At 42.1% G+C, this 23,945-nt stretch overlaps 1 protein-coding gene across 1 annotated transcript; it reads right to left on the reverse strand.

Annotated features, from left to right (window-relative positions):
* Positions 1–1,741: 1,741 nt before the first annotated feature.
* Positions 1,742–20,425, reverse strand: mboat1 (membrane bound O-acyltransferase domain containing 1). Its single transcript, XM_080426242.1, has 13 exons — positions 20,120–20,425; positions 19,285–19,430; positions 17,641–17,718; positions 15,927–16,022; positions 9,535–9,590; positions 9,345–9,399; positions 8,281–8,473; positions 6,763–6,955; positions 5,870–5,973; positions 5,143–5,207; positions 3,441–3,573; positions 2,682–2,833; positions 1,742–1,925 (listed from the first exon to the last, which is right to left on the reverse strand). Exons 1-13 carry the CDS (start codon positions 20,213–20,215, stop codon positions 1,745–1,747), a joined length of 1,548 nt encoding a protein of 515 aa, XP_080282368.1. The 5' UTR covers positions 20,216–20,425; the 3' UTR covers positions 1,742–1,744.
* Positions 20,426–23,945: the final 3,520 nt, after the last annotated feature.

A 23,945-nucleotide genomic window follows, 5' to 3' on the forward strand; every position in this document is an offset into this window, starting at 1 on the left:
ATATCACAACAACAAATATTCTTCAAGATGTGTCTGCTTTATAACATAAAAAAGGAAGACAAGTCAATATAGAACTCTTGTGGCAATTCTGCATCCTTCCACATACTCGTCCCTGGAAGACTAGTTATTTGAACCTCTTTGACTTTTTATTCAGACCATTCCTCTTCTTCTCTTAGTACATTATACTACCATTATATTACAGTATTTAAAGCTCCTATAGAAATGACAGTGACAGTCCATTTGAGATTTCATGTGAACTGGTTTGAGATGGAGTTTTTTAGTGTACTGTGCTCTACAGTAGATACTTCTTTCTACAAACCGTGCAAAGAAAAATGGCTTTGTAAAAACATAGTGGCATAGTACATTTTAAGATCGATATGGTCGCTGACAGAGTTTGTGTGAGAGATCATGGCGCCCGGAGGGAGAGCATGGCTCACTCATTCACACAACCACCAGAACGTGGACACAGTGTGTGCAGCAGGCACACAGACCCTCCTCTAGGCATGGCCTTTTGTTGTGGTCATACAAGGCTGCCTTTGTGTGCCACCTCTCTGTGTGTGTGTGTGTGTGTGTGTGTGTGTGTGTGTGTGTGTGTGTGTGTGTGTGTGTGTGTGTGTGTGTGTGTGTGTGTGTGTGTGTGTGTGTGTGTGTGTGTGTGTACGTGTGTGTACGTGTGTGTGTGCGTGCGTGCGTGCGTTTGTGTGTGTGTGTGGTGGGGGGCGCAGAAACAAGTCTGTGCACTGATTGCTAGTGTACCTTTAAGCCTGCTTCATGATCATTTGTGTGTGTGCGAGTGTGTGTGTGTGTGTGTGTGTGTGTGTGTGTGTGTGTGTGTGTGTGTGTGTGTGTGTGTGTGTGTGTGTGTGTGTGTGTGTGTGTGTGTGTGTGTGTGTGTGTGTGAGCGTGTGTGTGTGTGTGTGTGTGTGTGTGTGTGTGTGTGTGTGTGTGTGTGTGTGTGTGTGTGTGTGTCTGTGTGTGTGTGCGTGCGTGTGTGTGCGTGTGCATGCATGCGCGTGTGTGTGTGTGTGCGCGTGCGTGCGTGCGTGCGTGTGCTTATGCCCTTGTATTTGTACCCTGTGTGTCTCCCTGTGTTTGTCTGCCAGTGTTCCCACTGTTCTGGCTTGGATCCCAGATTCAAGCCGAAAGAAACAGTGAGAATAAAGAAGAAGGAGAATGCAGGAGGAGAAGATTGGAGAGAAGCAGAGGAAGGGAGATCAGAGAAGGACGGAATATAGAGAGCCTGCATTCTCACTCCTCTCGGTTTGCATAGTTCTCGGAGAGGGTGGGCCGGTACGTCGATGGGTTCCTTCAAAAGATGGAAGAAGAGGGCCTGCAGGAGGGAAAGGAGGGATCTAGGCCAGCAACGCTAGAAGAAACGTTAACGTATGTCAGTTTCTCTCGGGACGTTAGGCCTAAGTGTTTGTTAGCATCTGTTGCAGTGTAAGCTGTAGTTATCGGGAGTCCCATCAGGTTCATATAAAAAACAAAATTATCCAGATGGCACACGCAATTAATGCACGTTCTGTGTACACGTCCCACAGCATGGCCTCAAATCCTGCATTGTGTTGTGCTGTCTCATTTTTCCTGCTTTACGTGTCAATCCTCAAAACACATTAAAAAAAAAGTACAATATTCCAGTGTGAGTTTACTGAATGCCTTTTGAGTTATCCATTTGTTGTTGTTTTTTTTGTTTTTTTTATAACATGACGGACAAGGATCCAAATGAAGAGATGAAGAGAGATTTTCAGTCTCCCTTCACATTGTTGTTGGAGTGAGCAGCCTGGCACTGGGACGGACACAGAGGAGAGGAGGAGGTGAAAGTCTTGGTAGTGGCAGAAGGAGAAGGGTCCCTGGGTTTTTGTTGGGTCTGATGCAGGACGATCGTGGCCAGAATGCAGACGATGTGAATGTAGAAATACATGGACCTGAAACGACGGGACAGACTTGTAGACGTTTTGTAACCTTGACATGTAACTGGACAAGAGGACAAATACTAAATAACGTTCTGCCATAGAGAATCAATCAGATAATTCAATCACTGTATATTATACTTTTACAGAAGAAACTTTTATTGTCATTTTGGAAAACGAGATGGAGGGTGTATTAAGTCCTTCCATATTGCAAACCTAATAATGGTGGTCCGTATCTAGCATCTACGGTATATCTTCCTACGTACCTGTAATAAATCTTAAACTATATGGCCTTTAGAATAAATGAGAGAACATTGTGGTTGCTTTTATCATAATATGCAACTGTAACCACCTGTAACATACCTCTCAATCACACAGGAATCCCTCCGGGTCAAGGGAGATAATTAGGCTTCTAAGGCTTCAAACACACACACACACATAAACTAACATCCATTCTACTAAGATTATATAAATACTTTCACACAATTGGATTCTCTCTCTCTATGCAGAAGGTAATAATAGGCTATGTGGAATAGTTGTACTTAATAATACATGGGGACTCTAGAGAGTTCTCTAATTGTTATAATAATATCGCAACCAGGAAAGAATATTTCATCAGCCCACCAACTGATAGCTTGTAATTCACAGGCTGGGCTATAGGTTCAAATTGTCTTAAAAAGTCTCAAATTGAATGGCAACTGATAGAAAGTAAATTGCTTGGAGAACCATACAGTAGCTCCATGACTTCCCATAATGGTCCGGTCATCATACCTGTAATAAACCATAGTAGGTTCTACTGCCAGCAGTAGGAAGGGCATGACGGTGTAGCAGATAGCCAGCTGAGTGGCTGCCCACGTTATGATGTCATATAGCAGCTTCACGTCGCTGGAGCGCAGGAAGTGGTGGCGGAATGATTTCCGCACCTGGCAGGACGGGCCGGGCAGGGTGGCATGAAAAGAGAAAAGACATGCGTTACTTCACTGACTGATTGATGACTCACAGTAAAGTTGATATCAAAGCAGCAAACCGGTCTGGCCCCAAGCGCTGGGTGGATGTTTTTCTTAAACCAAAAAGTGGAAGTGGTTGGCTCTTCCACTTTTTGGTTTCTGAAAAACGTCCACTCAGCGTTTGGGGCCAGACCGGTCTGCAGAAGACACATGATAATGTGAATTAATGCGACCGCACTGTTGCCAGATGGGAAATGTTGAATTATTCACACACTTTTTTGTGATATGACGAAATTATCATACATTTGGGCATTTTGGGAATTATTGATCGTACATCATACAGAGGGTAAAATCGTACAAATACAATAATTATCGTAGATCTGACAACACTACACGACCGGGATGGTTTACCAGGCTAGCAGTTGTTGCTGTAGTTCCTTAGTAGAAAGATGCTGACCAGAGAGCTGCTTAGGGCTTTTTTTTAGGGGATACATACATACATTGAGACAACACTAAAGCCGTTTAGTTCTACTTTTAGGTAAAGAGTGATTCATTATAGTTTGAGAGGAAGAGGAGTACTCACAGCTCGTGCTGCCGTGGTGATGGGAATGGCAGTGATGAAGGTGAAATAGTACCCTGGGTACACACCGTGCCACAGTGCAGACAGGACAAAGGTCAGCGCTGTACGGTAATGTGGTGCTCGGTCATAACACACACTGGACAGGACAGCAAAGGGAAGAGAAGAAGACACTCATTTATTGTTTTATTTATTGTTTTTGAACAAGTTTTCATTTGGATATAAATATATATATCATTCTCTTCCACTGGAGCAAACAACACATGATGCAATTGGAATGAGCTAGCATATTCTAGATCAGTGGTTCTCAAAGTGGGGTCCTTGAGGGGGTTCCAGGGGGTCCCCAGCAAAATCGGTTTAACCAGTCTTGCCTATTTTATAATTGGGCTATACGAAAATAGCCAATCTAAAAGCTCAAGATGCGACACGTTGTGAGCTTGTAGATCTGCTATTTTTACACAGATCTTCTCTTAGGTTTGAGAACCACTGTTCAAGATAACACAATGCTATCTTTCCCTTTTTAAGTCATAGCTTTGATGAAGACAGAGATTAGAAGGGAGGGGAGAGACAGAACAAGGTACAGGAGGAGGAGAAAGGGAGAAGAGGAGGTGCTACTAACAATAAATAGCAGTGACAGAGGTTTGTGTGCAGGAGCTGTAATGAGAGTCATACCTGCCAACATTAGTCTGTGAAAACAGAAAGATTTTCTGGGTTATCAGCAAATGGCCATAACCCCCATATAACACTTTAGTCTTAAAAATATGAAATGTACAAAAATATCATGATTGTGTGTGTTTGCATGCATGTGTGTGTGCGTGTGTGTGTGTGTGTGTGTGCATGCACGTGTCGTGTGTGTGTGTGTGTGTGTGTGTGTGTGTGTGTGCGCGTGCGTGCGTGCGTGCGTGCGTGCGTGCGTGCGTGCGTGCGTGCGTGCGTGCGTGCGTGCGTGCGTGCGTGCGTGCGTGCGTGCGTGCGTGCGTGCGTGCGTGCGTGCGTGCGTGCGTGCGTGCGTGCGTGCGTGCGTGCGTGCGTGCGTATGGAGTTGGAAAGGGGAAGATCTCGCACCAAGTGGACTGAAATCTTGAAGTGCATGTCTTCTTCATAGGAACTGATTAATCCATTTTCACTTTTGCAACTTTGATTTGCACTTTGCATTAAATCGGGGCATTAACGGGATAAATTACCATGCGTTACCATGCATTAACGGGATAAATTACCGTGCGTGCGTGCGTGCGTGCGTGCGTGCGTGCGTGCGTGCGTGCGTGCGTGCGTGCGTGCGTGCGTGCGTGCGTGCGTGCGTGCGTGCGTGCGTGCGTGCGTGCGTGCGTATGGAGTTGGAAAGGGGAAGATCTCGCACCAAGTGGACTGAAATCTTGAAGTGCATGTCTTCTTCATAGGAACTGATTAATCCATTTTCACTTTTGCAACTTTGATTTGCACTTTGCATTAAATCGGGGCATTAACGGGATAAATTACCAATTGGGACCACAGCGGGAGAAAGGGTTTAGGGATAGACTCCCGCGAGGGTTGGGAGTGTTGGCAGGTATAAATAATAAATAATTGTACAGCACCTTTCATTACAGGGTTGCAGTTCAAAGTGCTTCACAGGCATGACAGAATTCAAATACTTCACAATTCAGAGAGATAAGTCAGATATAAAAGGTTAACAAAGGAAGCACCAGGCATGAAGAGCTGTAGCGTTACTTACGTCTTGAGCCACACTCCAGTCTGAATATTCCAATTGTCTATGAAGGTTTTGAAGCTGGTTGCTGTCTGAAAAGAGACAAGGACTCTGGATCTCATCAGCAAGCAAACGTAGATTTATTACTCAAACGCTGCATCAGCCCATCTACTTTAGGGGGTCACTGGTGCTCACACAGAATGGCAGTGAAGCCTTATTCACACTTCGTCGCACAACAGTGTCGCTCACTGAAAATAACACATATTCAAGCTAACATCGCAACACATTGTGACACTGTTGTGACGAAGTATAGATTAGGCTTAACAGAGATGAAAATCTAAACTTAAAGGGATAGTTCACCCAAAAACTATCTATTGATTAGTCACCCCATGGAGACTTGAATTCATGGATATTTTTTAGTTTTTGTCGCATTCCTAAGCCAATAAATTGATGACCAGCGGACCGGTAGGCAGCGGTTCCGGTAGGAGACTCTTTGTGTCTCCTACCGGAACCGCTGCCGGTCATCAAATTATTGGCTTAGGAATGCGACAAAAACTAAAAAATATCCATGAATTCAAGTCTCCATGGGGTGACTGATCGATAGAAAAAAAGTCATTTTGGGTGTGAACCATCCCTTTAACACACTGTCACCTGCACCATAAGTTTAGGACCATCTCCTGTTAAAGAGTATACTACAGCAAACAGTGACAAAACACAGGATATTATAGGAAATGATGTGAAACACCGAATGTACCTCAATCCCCCAGATGTTGAGGTTACAGATGAGATTCCAACATGGTTGGCCATTTTCATCCATCCCATTAAAACCATAGCCTGCTGCATTATTGATGGCATCGGCTGACAGGACAGAGACAGGAACACAACATGACCAGAGGATTATGGTGTATACACACTGACATTACACATTATATTCATATGGGTTCTTAAACGTACTGTATGCACTAAGAAACAGTAAACACTACATATACAGACAGGCAGTCAAGCACACATACAAATTAGGGGTGTGCCGATACACTAATTTCACGAAACGATACGATACGATATTGGGCTCACAACTTCGATACGATTTCGATACGATACGATACGCACTTTTTTATTATGAAAATATATGGGGGAGAAAAAAAGCATTATTCAGACATGCAAACTTGTAGCTTTTCAGCTACAATAGCCGTTTTGAATCCAAATAGGGACACCTGACCCGAAAAAAAAACAACATGTTGTCACCCTTTTCACCTCGGGGCTGTTTGCATGCCTGATTATTATTATTGAACAAAAAAAATATATATATATATATTTTTTTTCAAAACGATATTTCCCCCCCCCAAAACGATACATATTGTCACGAAAACATATCGCGATATATCGCGGGACGATATATCGGCACACCCCTAATACAAATACCATTACTGCACAAGCATGTGTGCTCACTAACACACACACACACACACACACACACACACACACACACACACACACACACACACACACACACACACACACACACACACACACACACACACACACACACACACACACACACAGAAGTACACACAAATGTGTACTCTTACTCCATTGACACAAACAGCTGCAGAGTGACATGCAGGAAAGTCAAACGTGTGGGCTTACCTAGCGTCCAGGCAAAGTAGAATTTGGGCCTTGCTGCTTGTATGGAGAAGAAAGCGTAGGTGAGCCTGGTTAGGAAGGAGGCCTGGCTGATGAAGTGGACATCGATGTTGTATGTGATTGGCAGGGACCTGGTCACAGTGAGGAAGAACAGCATGCAGCCACAGCACACCAGGAGCTTACGGCACACTGCATTCTGAAGGAGGAGTGCATTATTACCAACAAGACAATGATCCCCATGGGTTTGGATAACCAATGGGTTTGGATAGTAAGAAGTGGTAATACACTTTATTTATAAACATTTTATTTATGTACTTTACAACAGTGGTTCTCAAACTTTTGTTTTTGGCGGCGGACCCCCCTTCTCAAATATTTTGTTCCAGGGACCCCCAGAAGCAAAGATTTGAGTTACAAATGTTCCCTTTAGAAATATATATATTCAAAGGTTTGCACACATTTTGGAATGTTTTTTCAAAAATCGCAGATCTACAAGCTTGTATATCTGCTATTTTTGAATAGCCAACGTATAAAGTGGTTGAAATTATTGTGACCCCTGGGGGTCCCCGGACCCCACTTTGAGAACCAATGCTTTACAAGTTTCTAGCTACATGCTTGGGAACAGTCTTGGGCTTGTTACCAAAATAAAGTTATATATTACTCGTTACTCTTTTCAAAATAAATAATTTTACTTTACTTATCATTCCCTGCCAACAGTAACTCGTCACATTGCTCGTTGCAGGTTGCTGATCCGGTCTTCGTCTAGAGTGGATACGGAAATGGAGCGTGCATGTATGTGTGTGCAAATTACTGGATGCAGTAGGTGGGACCTAGACCGGCTCACACTGGTTCATTCGGAACAGAAACCAAGCTGTCCACACATTTAGTAGCCTGAGGCTACGAGCTCAATCCATGGTCTTGAAGGGCGGACCCAAACACAGCCGCCTGGATTTGTGCGTGGCTTCCTATTGCTTCACCAATCTATGTCCCCGCCTCCCCTCCCCTCCCCCCCTCGGCCTGTGCACGGAGCACGCTGACGTCACCAAATTTAGAGCGACGCCCCTCTGCACTCTGATTGGTTAGGAGATAACAAGGTCCAAGACCATCGTTCCTGCATCGCTCCCCCAGGCTTTTTTTCTTTTGTAACAAAAAAAAAAGCCTGGGTTTCCGAGGCTACACATTTAGTGACTATGGAGCGACACTATTTACAAGGAATACACTTCGATGGAAGTTGATGAAGAAAGCATTTAAGGGGATGGACTATGTCTCTTCAAGCGGTCAGTGCCGTGCTTGGAACTGAACCGGGAAGACACAACTGTTTCATAAATTTTTATGGACTTTAAAATAAGGTGAGGACACTGTAACCCCTTGTTCACTGCGTGTAAGTTAGTTTGGAGTCATATTTGATCTATCTTTCTCTTTCTTTCGTTCTCTATCTCTTTCCACTTTTCTTGAAACTGCAATGATGGAGTTTGTAAGTCAAAGAATTTCCCCCACTTCTTTACTGTAAAAGAAGTTACATACCAGAGGTGATGGGTCAGGGGCTTTATCATAGCCGTTCTGTCCGTTGCAGGTCCCCGAGTGATGTCTGAGCTTCCTTTGTATATGTCTGCCCTCTATGAAGTCTATATAGTCCTTGTAGTTACTGCAGGGCCCCACCAAGATGCTCAGGAAGTTCAGATTGTAACTCAGGTACTCAATTAATGACGGCCTCTTGCTGTTGAAAAAGCAAATGATTGGAAAACATTTTTAGTCCTATCACAATTTAGTTCTTGAACCTTCAGTTCATTCTGTTTTCATTTAAGTTTGAACCCTAAAAAGATTCCTGTAGGAAGATATATTTAGTACTTAGTTTGTATCATGTAAAATCTTTCAAAATGTCAAAACAAACCTTCAACTGAAATAAATCTTAAACAACAAAGTTGGTCACACGGTTTTCATTCCACGATAACACTAGGCTTTTGATACTTTTATCTTTGAAAAAAACATGCATGGTGTACTGATAAATGTAGGTTTTGTCGGTTGACAATGACATGCATAAAAATGCAATCTCTTCTCCAAGAAAAAAAGGTGCCTCTTTATTAATTTCTCTGCATGCTCATAGGTATATATTATTCACCATGATTGCATCTGCTTGTCATTATCCTTGTTGGCTGAAGAAAGAAAGAGGAGTGCATTATTTAATGTAAAAAAACGAATAAAAAAGAAAGAAAGAAAATACTTGGACAGGACCTACAACTAGTTCACAGGTACCATACTTTAATACCGGGGTTGACTCCTGAAACACAATGATACCAACGCTTTCTAAATAGCTAACATCTTAAATACTGTATGGTTTATGTGGGAGTACATAAAAATACACCACAGACTGTAAGAGGCAGCATAACTTCCAAAATTATCCCAAGCATATTTTTCTGCATTATGCATTGTACAGTATAAACTAAAGCTATATCATATGGGTTTACACTCAATTAGAGAGACTTATTTAGCCTGGCTTTGTTTTTGAAACATTGCTAACGATTTGGTTTCAGAACGGCTCTAAAATGTAAATGTCATTATAGTAAAGATCTCACTTAATGAATACATACTTTACAGCAAGACGCTTCTGGTCTGGTGTAAGTTCTTCTGGCTTCTTACACATGCCTGGAAAACAGAGGGAAATGCCAACTGAGAGGCTGTAGCATCTCTGTTGCCAGGGTCTCACTAGTGGTGTTGGTGGTCTATGTAAAGGCAATGATACATACTGGATAGATCTACAGTATGTCTCCTTTGACTTACCGTCATGTAGCTGAAAAGCCAGTGTGGTGATCTTCTGGGTTGCTATCATCAGAGGCCTGAGGAGGAGGGAGAGACAAATGATTTTTTAAAGAATAATGATTGATAAAAATGTGAAAGTGCTGGGAAAGTAATATTTGCTTGTACCAAAGTGAAATAATATCTCTTTCATATTAAACATCTATTCATATGGTACCACAAGAATAGAGAGCATCTTTCTGACATGAATTATTGAAAAAATACATAAAACGCGCCTAGGCTTAGTGTAGCCTGACAGCGTGTTGTGGGTTCGAGTCCCGATCCTGACGGCCTTTGCTGCATGTCATTCCCCATCTCTATCCCCATTTTCTGTCAGTCTACTGTCCTATCAATAAAGGCATACAAAATTAAATAAAAAGCAATTACTAACTAGATCATCGTGATCAATGGAATCCAGGGGTAAATTTGATTGTATGACCTACGGTTCAAGAGTTATAGGCCAAAAGATAAAGTGGGCTGAGGCTAATTTGAAAAATGTCTGCATGCATGAAGGTTTGGCGCTGATCGGTGGAGCGGTTTGCGAGATAATTAAAGGGTAAGACCACTTTGGTAGAGGTTTGGGTTGTGTAGTTACCTTGCCATGATGTAACTCCAAAGGTGGGCAAGAAATAAAAAATAATTGCTCCATTGATTAGAAATTGATAATTCAAAATATGTTCCTCATTGACTTACATTGTACGGTAAAACAGCTCTCAAAGTCACTCTTTTAGCACATAAATGAACCCAAACATAGCTGATTCAGACAATATAGAGCATCACCAAACCCAGTACTGTTTGTTTTTTTAATAAAAATGTGAACTTCCTGTTGATTTTACTATTTGAAGATCTGGATCCGGATCCGCCGATCCAGTCCGGGTTTTCTTTTCTACTTATTAAAAATGGCAAAATCAACAGGAAGTTGACATTTTTATTTAAAAAAAAACAGTACTGGGTATGGTGATGTTCTATATTGTCTGAATCAACTTTGTTTGCGTTCGTTTTTGTGCTAAAAGAGTGACTTTGAGAGCAGTTTTACCGTACAATGTAAGTCAATGAGGAGCATATTTTGAATTATCAATTTCTAATCAATGGAGCAATTATTTTTTATTTCTTGCCCACCTTTGGAGTTACATCATGGCAAGGTAACTACACAACCCAAACCTCTACCAAAGTGGTCTTACCCTTTAAGCTTCAAAATCAGATACAGTCACACAGGGGTGAAAACATCATCTCTATGTAGTATTCTCAAGATTGACATAACATATGCATTAAAAGATGTTAACAGTAGAATGATAATAAATTGAACAAATTAATCTGGGGCGCCAACCCTGGCCACACCAACATCTCTTGGTCTATGACACTCGGCTGACCTTTTTGACTCAAAGCCTAATTATCTCTTCGGTGCAGACTACTTATCATTCCCACAAAGTTTCATGAAAGTCCACCAAGCCATTGGTTGAGACCTTTTCAACCAAAAGGTTAATCATCTCTTCATTACAATACCCTGCCATACATTGCTGTGGGTAGGGTAATTAAAATTGCCATTGGCCTCTTCTATGAATGGACACAGTTAGACTGTGAGAGGTGTTAGAAGAAAAAGCCACAAAAGTTTCTGAACTGTTAAAGTCTCGTTTTGCATCTTTTAACCAGTTTCATTCACAGATAAAGACCTCTCTGTTGACACAAGAATGTGTGAACGTGTGTGCGTGAGTGTTTATGTGAATGTGCGACTCTCTTGCACATCCACGCATACACACATCAGGCCGTGTGTGAGAGGGCTCCATTGTATGAACAGCAACATAAACCAGAGCTGAGAGATATTGGCTGAGTGGCTGGTAGTGCCGGGTCTATATGCCTGATTTATACTTGGTTGCGCGCCGTGTTGCTGTGTTGACACCAGCATGCAACAGTATATCACCCTATAGAGTTTGCAGCTGCCATGACAGCAACATTTTCAGGGTGAATTTTTGATGAATTGAGTACAAAGGACCCCAATGGAAACAAGTCTGTTAAGAGGATTTTAAACCCAAGAAAGCACTTCTTGGGTTTAAAATCCTCTTAACAGACCTTGTATTAAACTGTACTTCCCTGTGCTTGTCTTTGCAAACTGTTAATAAAGTATTCAATCAATCAATCAATCAATACAAATCAATCAATCTATAAATCAAAAGGGTGCCATAACTCATGCTCAACTCTTCGATGTAATGTCTATATTTACAGTGATGGCACAACTTTCTTTATGGACATCAATATAAAAAAATAGCTTAGTAGTAGTTTGTTAGTCGTGTTCAACTGAATGTACCCCTCGTTTTTAAAATTGTTGTAATTAATGCAAAAATAACCAGTCAACAGCATTAAATCTGTGGAAACCAGCAGTTTCATTAGAATATTAGGATGACATCTTCCTGTGAGCCATCTTTGACTCCCAATTGAATTAGCGGGCAGTGTGTGCAGATATTCCCATAAATGGACTATACATGCCTGACATCATTGCGAATCTGCATATGATGTGCCCATATATGGAGTGCACGACACGTGCCCTAATCGACGTAGTTAAGCAATTGTTTCTGTAGAGAGTGACTAGAGCTTGATCAGCAATAGATAGAGAGAGGGAGAGGGAGAGAGGTAGGGAGAGTTAGCGGGAGGGCAGGGAGATAGGGAGAGCCTACAGTATATATAACGTGCACATGCACAGATTATTACATTACTTTGTACAGGTTAACCAACACTACACACAAATCACCGTCTTTGTGATTCACGACCATTCATGTCTTCAGACTAAAAGCACTTGGTTCACTAATCTAATATCACGAGAGTCACACAGAGGTCATCTGAGGCTGCCTTCATTTAGGTCAACTATAGGCTACAAACTGTTAACTACGGCAGTGGTTCTCAACCTGTGATTCGGGTCCCCACGTGATTTCTTTTTTTGGGGGGTCAGTGAAGTGACAATTTAAGGACTTTTAAGATCTTTTACCTCAAATACCTAAAAAAAATTAAAAAAATAAAGAAAGAAAATAAACTAGAAAAAGTGCTCCTCGGAGCACAGGTCTCCGCCAGGACAGGAAGTTGCAATAGAGGTTAAAAATAAAAAAGAAAGAAAGAAAATAAATAAGACCATTACTGCATCAAAAGTAATCAACAAACTATACTATAAAAACTGGTAAAACATTGGCCAAATTGTCAAATAATATAAGAAAGAGGCAACAATTGCTTGTAGATCGGCTATTTTCCCAATATTTATCAGTGGAACCGAGTCAAATTAAAGGTAATGCCTCAACTCCTACAATTCCAAGTGCTTGTCAGGGTGGGGGGTCCCCAGTTCAACTATGATTATTTTGGGGGGTCGCGGCCTGAAAAGGTTAAGAACCACTGAACTACGCCATAAAATAAGCCATTACCCACTAAGTAAATATAGATTTGATGTGGATATTACATACATAGAACATTTTTAAGCAAACTGGATATTACTTACACAAATTTAAAGCAGCACAGTATATGTCAATTTCCTGCTGGTTATGTTTGGTAGAGACGGCAGCGCACAACCTCTGACTGCAGAGGGCTGTGAGCTCCCTTTATCACATTTTACATACATGTGTGAGGAATTAAGCCAATATCCAAACCCAACGTGTTTTCAATTTCAATTTCAACCTGATGAGAGATGCTATAAATTGTGCTGCAAATTTGCTCAAATTTACTTCAAATGGCTGTTCTTCCATTATTGTCTCCGCCAGGCCAAAGGCTTGGCAGAGACTATGTTTTAACTAAGTGTCGGCTCCCATTCGTTCTTGTATCATCAACCCATCAACCTCTGCCAAATTCTGTTCTGTGTTTACCTCCTCTAGCACTCCTCCTGCCCTATCCCACTCCACTGACAACTACCCTTGACCTTGTCGCCCCATTTAAAACCCATACCAACACACCCAAAATCACCTCACCCTGGCTCAATGGCAGCACTCGCACTAAAAGAGAGCTCAGGAAATCCATACGGAAATGGAAAGAATGTTTTTTACAAAATCATGTAAGATCTCATGAAATCATACAACAACTCAGTTAAAGATGCCAGAGCAAAATACTTCTCTAATCTCATTACTAAAAACTACCTAAACTCCAGAACTCTTTTCAGGACAATTGTGCATGCTGTCGGCAAACCCCCCCCCCCAACCCCAATCTGCTTGCCTCCCCTTAGAGTTGTGAGCAGTTTTTTTTTTTTTTTTCAAATGAAATAGATCTAATTAGATCTCAGCTGGTCACCTCACAGTCTCCTCTGCCTTCCCTCCGGAGTCCAGATGCAGCCAATAGCTTCCCTAAGGCCTCTTTTTGTTATTTTAATCAGATATCCCTTTTAACCCTTCAGAACACAACAGCCCACATGAAGACCACCTCCCCCCCCTCCTGTCCCCCCTCTTGTCCCCTATATTTTATTCCCACCAGCCTTCTGAAGGAGATCCTAACCACTGTCGGTCCCCGTATTTTATCTATCGTGAACAGCTCCCTGTCCTCCGGGTCCGTTCCTGCCCATTTTAAATCTGCAGTTGTCACTCCCCTTCTCATGGCAGCAGATTCAGGAAACTGTTCCATCTTAGTCCTACTGGACCTGACTGCGGCTTTTGACACTATTGACCATGCGGCCCTTATCAGCAGGCTGCAAAACAGGGTGGGCATACCATCGCCCTGGAATGGTTCAGGTCATACCTAACCGACAGACATTTCTCCGTCGGCATTAGTGAAGCAACCTCATCTCCATAGTGTCATCTTGCAGGGATATTGTACTGTACGTATCTTAGCAGATTAGATGCTCTTGTTGCATTTTATGTTTACAACCGACTTTGTGCATGCATTTCATTTCTCTGGGGTTATGGATGCAGTTGACTTTCTTTTGTTTTCTTACTCTTCTTACTCGTGTGGTACATTTATAAAAGGAAAGTTATAATTGGTAGCTATCTAGTGGCAAAGGTCATTGCGTGTGTTCACACGCGCACACATTTAAGATAATTGAGATAAAAAAAGAAATAAAACAGAACAGTTTTATGAATCAGGCCCCTAGAGTTGGTTTCTGGTATGTGGCACTTTCTTCACATTATCTGTTGTTTTATCTTAATGGTAACAACTGTGTCTAGTTATCTAATTTCATATTACAATATAGATATTGATATACTGCCCAGCCCTAAATCAATGAATGTAAATACAACAATTCTAGAATACTATTTAGAGTCAGACAGGACTATTTGGAATGAAAATGCCTCAAACACAAGGCAACTGTGACCGCAGGGGTGGATTGCTCCCTCCCACCACCTCTACAGCACAACAAACTCACTGTAGCCAGTCAGTGTCAAATCAGCAGCGCAGCCCGGCAATGTCAACTGTTAATAACCTACGCCGTTGTGTTTTTTAATCTGTGCAGTTATTTACACAGGGCTGTGGTGCTGGTGGAGCCTGTCAACGGTAACAGCACCTGTAGAGACGTTCACCGATAACACAAGAACTGTTCTGAAACCTAGAGTGCATGACTCATACATGCATCTGCTGGGCAGTGGTGGAAAAAGTTCTCAAATGTTTTACTTCAGTAAAGGTATCAATACTGCAATGTAGAAGTTCTCTGTTACAAGTAAAAGTCCAGAATTCAAAATTTACTAAAAGTAAAAGTACAAAAGTATTGGTATCCAAATGTACTTAAAGTACCAGGTTTTCAAATAATTGTAGTGGAGTAAAAGTACAATATTTGCCTCTGAGATGTAGTGGAGTAGAAGTAAAAGTATAGACAATTGGAAATACTCCAGTAAAGTAAAAGCAACTCAAAATTGTACTTAAGTACAGTACTTGAGTAAATGTACTTAGTTACTTTACACCACTGCTGCTGGGTGTGGCTATAGGAGAGAATGAGAGCAGAGAGAGAGGGCATGAGAGGACCAGAGGGAATGAATGAAATTACTGTGGGGCGACGATGCACACGTGGGTGTGCATACTTACTCTAGATGTAAACAAGATATGAGAAAGAAGGAGTGGGGGGGGGGGGATGGATTCGGAAGTAGAAAGAAACGAGTTGAACAAGGTCAAGAGTTAAGTATAAACCCAATGTACACCTGGGGAGAGTGGCGGGAACACTGGGATAAGATGGAGTTAGGGGAAAGGATGTTATGGGCAAGGGAGAGAGCGAGTAGAAAGGGATTGATGAGAGAGGTGAAAAATGGGAACGGTTGAGCATGAGAGAGGTGGGAACATGATGATGGGACGGGAGAAAAAACAAATATGATGAGGCAGGAGGAAGCGAATGAAATGACAAAACAAAGAAATGGGTCATTTGTAGCACAGAAGAATGAACAACAAGGTTACAGTATATGGGCAGGAGAAAGAGAAAGACATGCTCTTTTCTTTACCCAGAGAAGTCTGTGGACAGAATTCCATAGTTGAATATGAAGACCCTGCTGACTTGGCACACTGTCAGATAACCCATAGCCATCACCATAGAATACCTGTACCGGAAAAATGAAAACATGTTAAAACATGTACATGTTAAAACATGTACATGAACAAGAACGTTATAGACTGAAACGCAAGTTTTTTTTTATATGCCCCTCTTGCCAGTAGCCCCCATTCACAATCGCATTAGGACAGTAACTTTTAGCTCTAGAGTGTAAAGAAAAACCCTTGCCATGGGCTAGTGAGTCAGTAAACATTTCCATCAGTAAACATTTCCATCTCTAGACTGTATTATTATAACCCCCACCCCCCCATGCCCAATTTGACAAAATGCTACTTTCGATGCCCCAGGTAATACATTTGACTTTTATTATACAGAGTACAATGATAGATCAGAAATATTTGCTTAATTTCTTTGTTACATTTTGCACGCAAAGCCCAGCAAACTAGGAAGTACCCATCTACAAACACATGATCCAATGGGATCAATTCAAATCAAGAGTATGCTGAAACTCTCAAGCAGAATTGCTGAGGTATGTGACAAGAATGTCACCAGCACAGAACAATACCAGCTTTATCTACAGTATATCCATCTCCAGGAATCTGGAGGACAATACCAAGACCCTAACAACTTACTGTCGAAGAAAAGAAGAAAAAGGCTTTCCAGGTCTAAATGGGTTAAGTCGGGATCCTTAGGCACTGCTCATATACAATACAAACAGCAAACATAACTGCACAAGAGAAATTTCACTTACACATGTATACAATTATATACATACATACATATTAGACCAAGACGTTATCTGTTAGAAACTAGATATGTTCTCATGGTCGCTGTACATGTAAAACCATCTTCCATACTGTAAGTCCTTCACCTCATATACTCCCCATACATACAAAAACACATAGTAGTAGTGATGCAAGTTTGTCCCCTCAGCTTGTCTGACAAGTTCAACATGAAAACAATAGCAGCTACATAGTATTGCACCACATGCTCGGAAATGACACACATCTGTTGGAGTGGTTGTGTCAGCAACTTGTCAACAGAAAGATGGACAGGTAAGTCCTGTGCGGAATCAAATAACATGGTTCCCTGCACTCACTGCACTCACTGCACTCACTGCACTCAAGTATAAACTCAAACAATGATGCACTCAAATAATATATCATGCGAACAAGCCAGTCTACCACACATTCAATAAATATTGTATCGTTTGTATTGCAATGTTCCACAGTCAGGAACCATAGCGTCCATATTCTGGGGCAAACATTTAGCAATAATAGCCAATATACAAGCTCACAACGCATCACGTTGCAACGCATTGTGAGCTTGTATAGGATATTCAGCAAATGGTATAGAGGGGAAAGGGGGGGGGGGCTACTATAGAATCCTGGGGGGCTCCAGTCAATGAAGTATACAGCATAGCGTTTGAGTGGCTAATACGCTTTTTGTTGTTTTTTTCCACAGGAACATCCATTCCTAAGCTTTGTCTACGTAACATGCTATGATTCAGACTTAAAGGGATAGTTCACCCCCAAAATGACTTTTTATTCAATCGATTAGTCACCCCATTGAGACTTGAACTTGAACTATCCCTTTAACATGAGTTGTAAAGAGAATGAGATTAGATTCCCCTTTGTGATATCATTATCAACATATACTGTTCTCACCTGTGAAGGTTGCTGATATTGGCTTTGATGATGATCAAGTAACATAAAAGCACCATGGTAAGGATATGGGCTGAATACCTGCAGGAGAGAACATACACACACACACACACACACACACACACACACACACACGCACACGCACACGCACACGCACACGCACACGCACACGCACACACACACACACACACACACACACACACACACACACACAATCACCACATTATACCACTTTAATGAGTCATTATGAGTAATGACAAACGGAAGACTTCTACTTTTAGCAGAAGTCTTCTTTTTTCTTTAAACCTGGATCACATTCAACCAGAACTTTTCTCTACTGTAGTCAACTCTCTTATTGTCTCTATAATTAACCACCCCAGCATCAACCCCATATGATATAAAGTCAAAGCATAAGCTAGTTTAGAATGAATACAACGTTTGATGGAACTCAGACAGGTGTCAACGACCATTGAGTAGTGTCAGAATTGTTCCCAGCGATCATAAAGTGTCGTTGTCTATCATAATCTGAGTAGATTTTGACCCTGTGTCTCGAGCTGGAGTTACAATTGGTTGGGCATCATATTGTGCACAATAGCCAATCTACAAGCTCACAACAACATGTTGCGCTGCACGACACCTGCACGCAACTAAATGTAAATCAGGCTTCACTGTTTGTGGATAGGAGTGGTGCAAAACTACACCATAAGTCTGCTGGCATTCTAGAATGCTGCTCTACCCATTAAGCTATAAGATGAGATAAGAATAAGATAAAAGTCATTGCAAGTATAGGACTGGGCAATATATCAATAAAGTGATGCAATTATTTGTTTTACTTACCTGACTGTTCAAGCTGTTCTATTATTTACTTTTACACACTTAGTGATTATATCGGCATTACTGGTGATTACCTACTTATAAAGAAATATAATTGTGCAAATATTTTGTGAAAGCACCAATACCAATAGTCATCCCCACAACATCATCAAGATATTGAGGTAACAAACAATTGTGGTATTTTATTTTGTTGATACAGCCCAGCACTAATATGAAAGAATGATTTGTTCCAACTTTGTAACATGGGTGTTATAAGAGCAACGTTTGCCTCATATGTTCTAAAAGAGTGCTACAGCAGGGGTCTTCAACAGGGGGTCCGGGACCCTGGTTGATCTACAAGGATCGGCTATTTTCCGAGAGTTGGTATAGAGGAAAAAGAGCAGACCAAATACAGAGCCAACAGTCGAGTTGACTAAATATTGAGGGTTTAAAATGTTACATTTCTGAAAATACAGATTAACATGAATCCAACAAATCAATAGAAAAGATCATGTGTAAACAAACAAACAAACTGACACAACACTGATGATAGTGCTGTCAACAAGTCTACGAAGCCATCTATGAAAAAGTTTAATCTGCAACACAATATTACTCAATATATAGTAGGGCTCCCTGCTTCATCTCTCTCTCTCAGCTAAGGGGTCCTTGGCTTGAAAAACGTTGAAGACCTCTGTAGCTACAGAGTATGCATTTTAATCATTGATGATGCTATCAGCAGGGACACTGTGCCCCTTCATTCATTCCCCTTTGGAATATGAATATGCCACCCACGCCCCTCTCTCTCTCTCCCACAGCATCCAGACAATGTCTTACCATCCAAAGCAGAAGATGACAAAGGCGACACCCAGCAGAGTGGCCACAGCATGCCTGACCATGGGACTGGCATGGTCGGGGCGGAGGTAGAGACGGAACCAGCAGGCAGCAGCAAGTGCAAACAGCTGACAAGCTAAGAAGTTTACCTAGAGGAGGGGGTTCACATTCACATGGTCTGAATATATGACATTTCAACTGCACTACACACACTCATGGTGCACATTCTTTCCAAACATCCTCTGTGTCCTTTAAAATACAACACCAAACTGCATGTACATGATGCAGTGACCAGTGACAGTGAGTGGTATAAAGTACATTTACTCAAGTACTGTACTTGAGTACAATTTTTAGGTATTTTTTACTTTACTGCTGGAGTACTTCCAATTTTCTGTACTTTACTTCTACTCCGCTGCATCTCAGAGGCAAATATTATACTTTTACTCCACTAAAAATTTTTGAAACCTTTAATAGTTACTAGTTACTTTGTAGATTTTGATTTATTACAAAACATACTAGACATTTCAGCCCTATATATATTTTGGCCATTTGAAAATAGCAGATCTACAAGCTCACAATGCATCACAATCGACGCATTGTGAGCTTGTAGATCGGCTATTTTCAAAATATTTTCAATACATTTTGAACTTGTGAAATGGGACATTCTGCACAATGAGTACTTTTACTTTTGGTATAGGTGCCGATACTTTTGTACTTTTACTCAAGTAAATTGTGAATACGGGACTTCTACTTGTAACAGAGTAGCCTATAATCTATTTTCTAGTATTGATACTTTTCCTTAGGTAAAACATTTTCAACCAGTGGCGATCATTTCTACCTGATCCAGAGGGAATCCGAAGAAGTCGCTGAGAGGCAGCAGCCACTTGGATCCAGTGGTTTTAAAAGCAGAGTCCGTCTGCGTCTGGTCGCCCATCGTGCGTCTCTCTGTCTCTCTCTCTCTTCTTTAAACCTTCTTCCACCGAATGATGAGCACAAGTTCTCTTACTATTGTCTTCCTGGCTTCTTTATCCTCAAGGTCTACGATTGCGATCCATCACGACGAGGGTCATTGCGTCGCAGACCAGAATCGAAGGCAAGGGCGGCCTGAGAAGTCAAGCCAGTCTAGGGAGGGAGAGAGCTGTAGAGACCGGTCATTACATGAGTCATTCCACGAAACCGGTACGATTTGCGGTCCCTCTGACCTTTTTGAGTGTATTGTATCCATCGGGTCACCAAAATCAAATTTTAAAAGCTTTTTAGAATCAATTGAAATGTTACCTTGAATATTGTGTAAAGAATTTACATACATTTTATCTTTATATCATAAATTATCTTGCTTTTTTCAGTAGACACCACCTATTTTGTCCATTTTTTCATGTCCCCCATGGCCTTCGATGAAAGTGGACTTGAGATATGACTATTAAAAATGTAAAAAAAATAATACATTTTGCCATTGACATACAATTGTATCCGTGCTTTATTGCTGGTCATGTTTTGTTTTTTAATAAATAGATGATTAATCATTAAAATTGCATTATATAGATCCGTCCCCCAGTCGCACTCAACCCCGTTACACAAGTCATTCCACCCTCCATAAAAATAATGAACTGGTCCTTTAGTGACATCACCAACAGGAAGTGACATTCTACAAGTCTTCTGAACAACATGCTGCAGAGAAAGGTAACTTCCCACCTTCTTTTACAATGTTTTATAGTCATTTAAACTTGCATAGTGTGGTCGTAAAGCTTAACAGCTCAACTCCGTTACATGTAATAAATATAGAAAACAATTGTTTTGGAAAATTATCTTTGTTATTTCAACAATATATTGGATTTCTTACTATCATGCATGCCATGTGGTCTCCTCTTAATCAACACAGGTAGAGTAGTGGCCATCTTGAGTAAAAAATCACAACCCCGTTACACTCAACCCCGTTATTAATTTCATCATAACAGGGTTGAGAGATTGTGACGGGGTTGTGTTTTAACACTTTAGTTGTGAAGTTGAATATTATTTAAATGAATTATTATATTACATTAACATTCTTATACTACATGCATATTATATACTTCATAATGTCTACGCTAAAGCTGGGTTTGCTGTTTTTTTTTTTTTTACAGTCATACAGTAATAGCTTATCAGAATCACATCATTGGAAAAGTTTTCTATTCTTCTAAAAGTTTCTGCCTATAGAATAGCTCTGGAAGTATATTTGATTTAATTATATCAATGTAATTATCTACAGACATCTATGAGTCCAAGATGGCACCAACAACAGCGGCAGAAAGGCAGAGGCAGTACCGTGCCCGCCTAAATGCTGATCCTGCAAGGAGAGAGCAATACCTGCAGAGAGAACGACAAAGATGGAAAAACAATGTATAGGCTAAGGGAAAAAAAAGCAATCAATGACAGCGGCACCAGCGTTTATCCTGGAGATGAAAAAGGTGGTGAAAAACTAGCCAGACCAGTCGCCTTTGCGAGTAGAACCCTCTCTCATTCCCAACTGAACTACCCCGCACACCGGCTTGAATTTCTGGCCTTGAAATGGGCAGTATGTGACAAGTTCAGCCATTGGTTGAAAGGCAGACACTTCACCACATGGACTGACAATAACCCCTTGACATACATTCTGACCAAACCCAGACTTGATGTGTGTGAACAGCGGTGGGTGGCGAAGCTCACTGCATACGACTTTGACTTGAAGTACATCCCCGGCCCAAAGAACATCGTAGCCGACGCCTTGAGCCGTGAGCCGTTTGTCCAGTCGTGTGTCAGTCATCGCCTTGTGACCGAGCCTTATACCTCGCTGTTGGACCAGGTCAACGGCGTGAACGACAGAACCGTGCAAGAGGTGTTCAGAGTGTCCAACTGTCAGGCTGTTGTGGATGAAGGCGGTGAGACATCGAACATGCCAGTGCAAGAGGCAGTTCCACCAGACACAAGATGCTCAGTCGCATCAGAGCCATCCTCAATGCTCAGTCCACTGGGGGTCTGAGTCACGTGATGGGAACAGATGCTGACTTCAATCTTCTGCAGAAGGAAGACCAGTCCACTGCACTCCTGCAGAGCCAGCTTGTCAGTCAACAAGAGAATGACAACACAATAAGCAGGGCCATGTACTTTGTACAGAGGCACAAGAGACCTACCAAGCTTGAGAGAGCTGTTGAGTCACGTAGCGTGATCAAGCTGCTGAAGCAGTAGACTCACCATACAGAATGGCATACTGTACAAGACAAAGAAAGATCCCCACATGAACAAGAAGATCTTCCACTTCATAGTGCCCAACTCCACGGTCTCCATGACACAGCGGGTCACCAAGGCCAGCACCGTACCTTGTCTCTGGTGAGGCAACGGTTCTTCTGGAGTGGCATGGAACGTGATGCTGTGTACTATGTTAAGTCCTGTCAGCGCTGCATAGTAGGGAAGACACCTGAGCCACACAGCCGTGCACCACTCAAGAACATAGTCACCTCTGAGCCTATGGAATTAGTCTGCATAGACTTTTGGACTGCTGAGCAAGGGAGCAAGTCTGTGGATGTTCTAGGCGTGACTGATCATTTCTCCAAGATGGCACACGCCTTCCCATGCAAGAATCAGACTGCCAAGCAAGTCGCTTTTCGTCTCTGGAATGACTTCTTTCTCATTTATGGTTTTCCCCGTCGTCTGCATTCGAATCAGGGAGCCAACATTATGAGCAAGCTGATTAAGGAGCTTCTAGAGATGGCCGGGGTGCAGAAATCCCATACGACTCCGTATCACCCCATGGGAAATGGTGTCACAGAGCGATTTAACAGAACGCTGGGAGATATGATCAGGTCCCTTCCCCCTCTATCCAAAGCAAAGTGGCTGCAAATGCTGCAGTTGCTCACCTTCTGATATAACTGCATGGAGCATGAGACAACAGGGTTTGCACCGTTCTACCTTGTGTTCAAGAGAATCCCTCGTCTTCCCGTCAACGTCATGTTTCAGCATGCTCTCACCAATGACGCTGTTGTCAGCCACTCAGACTTTGTGTCCCACCTGAAGAAAGATCTACATGAGGCTGCTCAGATTGTGCAGAGGAACAGTCTCAAAGAACAGACTCGCCATGCTATGCTGTACAATCGCAAAGTCAAGGGCTCACCCCTCGTCGTTGGAGACAGAGTGTTGATCGCCAACAGAGGTGTGCCAGGGAAACGCAAAGTTACAGACAAGTGGGAGTCGACTCCTTATGAGGTCATGTCAGTCAAGCCTGAGATCAATGTCTACAGAGTCAAGGATTGCCTGATAGGCAGAGAGAGAGAGTCGTCCACAGGAATCTACTACTCTCTGTTAGCTTCTTGCCCTGTGAGGGTGAAGTGGACAGTGGATCTGCACACTCAGAATGTGATGCTGCTGCACATGGAAGTGATCTGTGCCCTGAAGTGCCTGACGTGATGGAAGACAGTGATGTCCGTACAGTCAACTGGCTGATGCAGGCAGGTGATGATGAAGTTCATTCAGAAGAGGATGACGACTCACTTGACCAAGGGTCTGATGTTGCCCAGTCTGACTCTCTCACAGTCTGACTTTCTCCAGACCCTGAACAGGATGTTGTCCATTCTGCTGTTGACAGTGCGGAAGGCCCACCACAGTGCTCTGAAGACATGGTCCCCCCGGACTTTGACTGCCCGGACACAGACTTG

This window comes from Gymnoscopelus braueri, assembly GCF_963280865.1.
Source record: "Gymnoscopelus braueri genome assembly, chromosome: 4".
NCBI lineage: Eukaryota > Metazoa > Chordata > Actinopteri > Myctophiformes > Myctophidae > Gymnoscopelus > Gymnoscopelus braueri.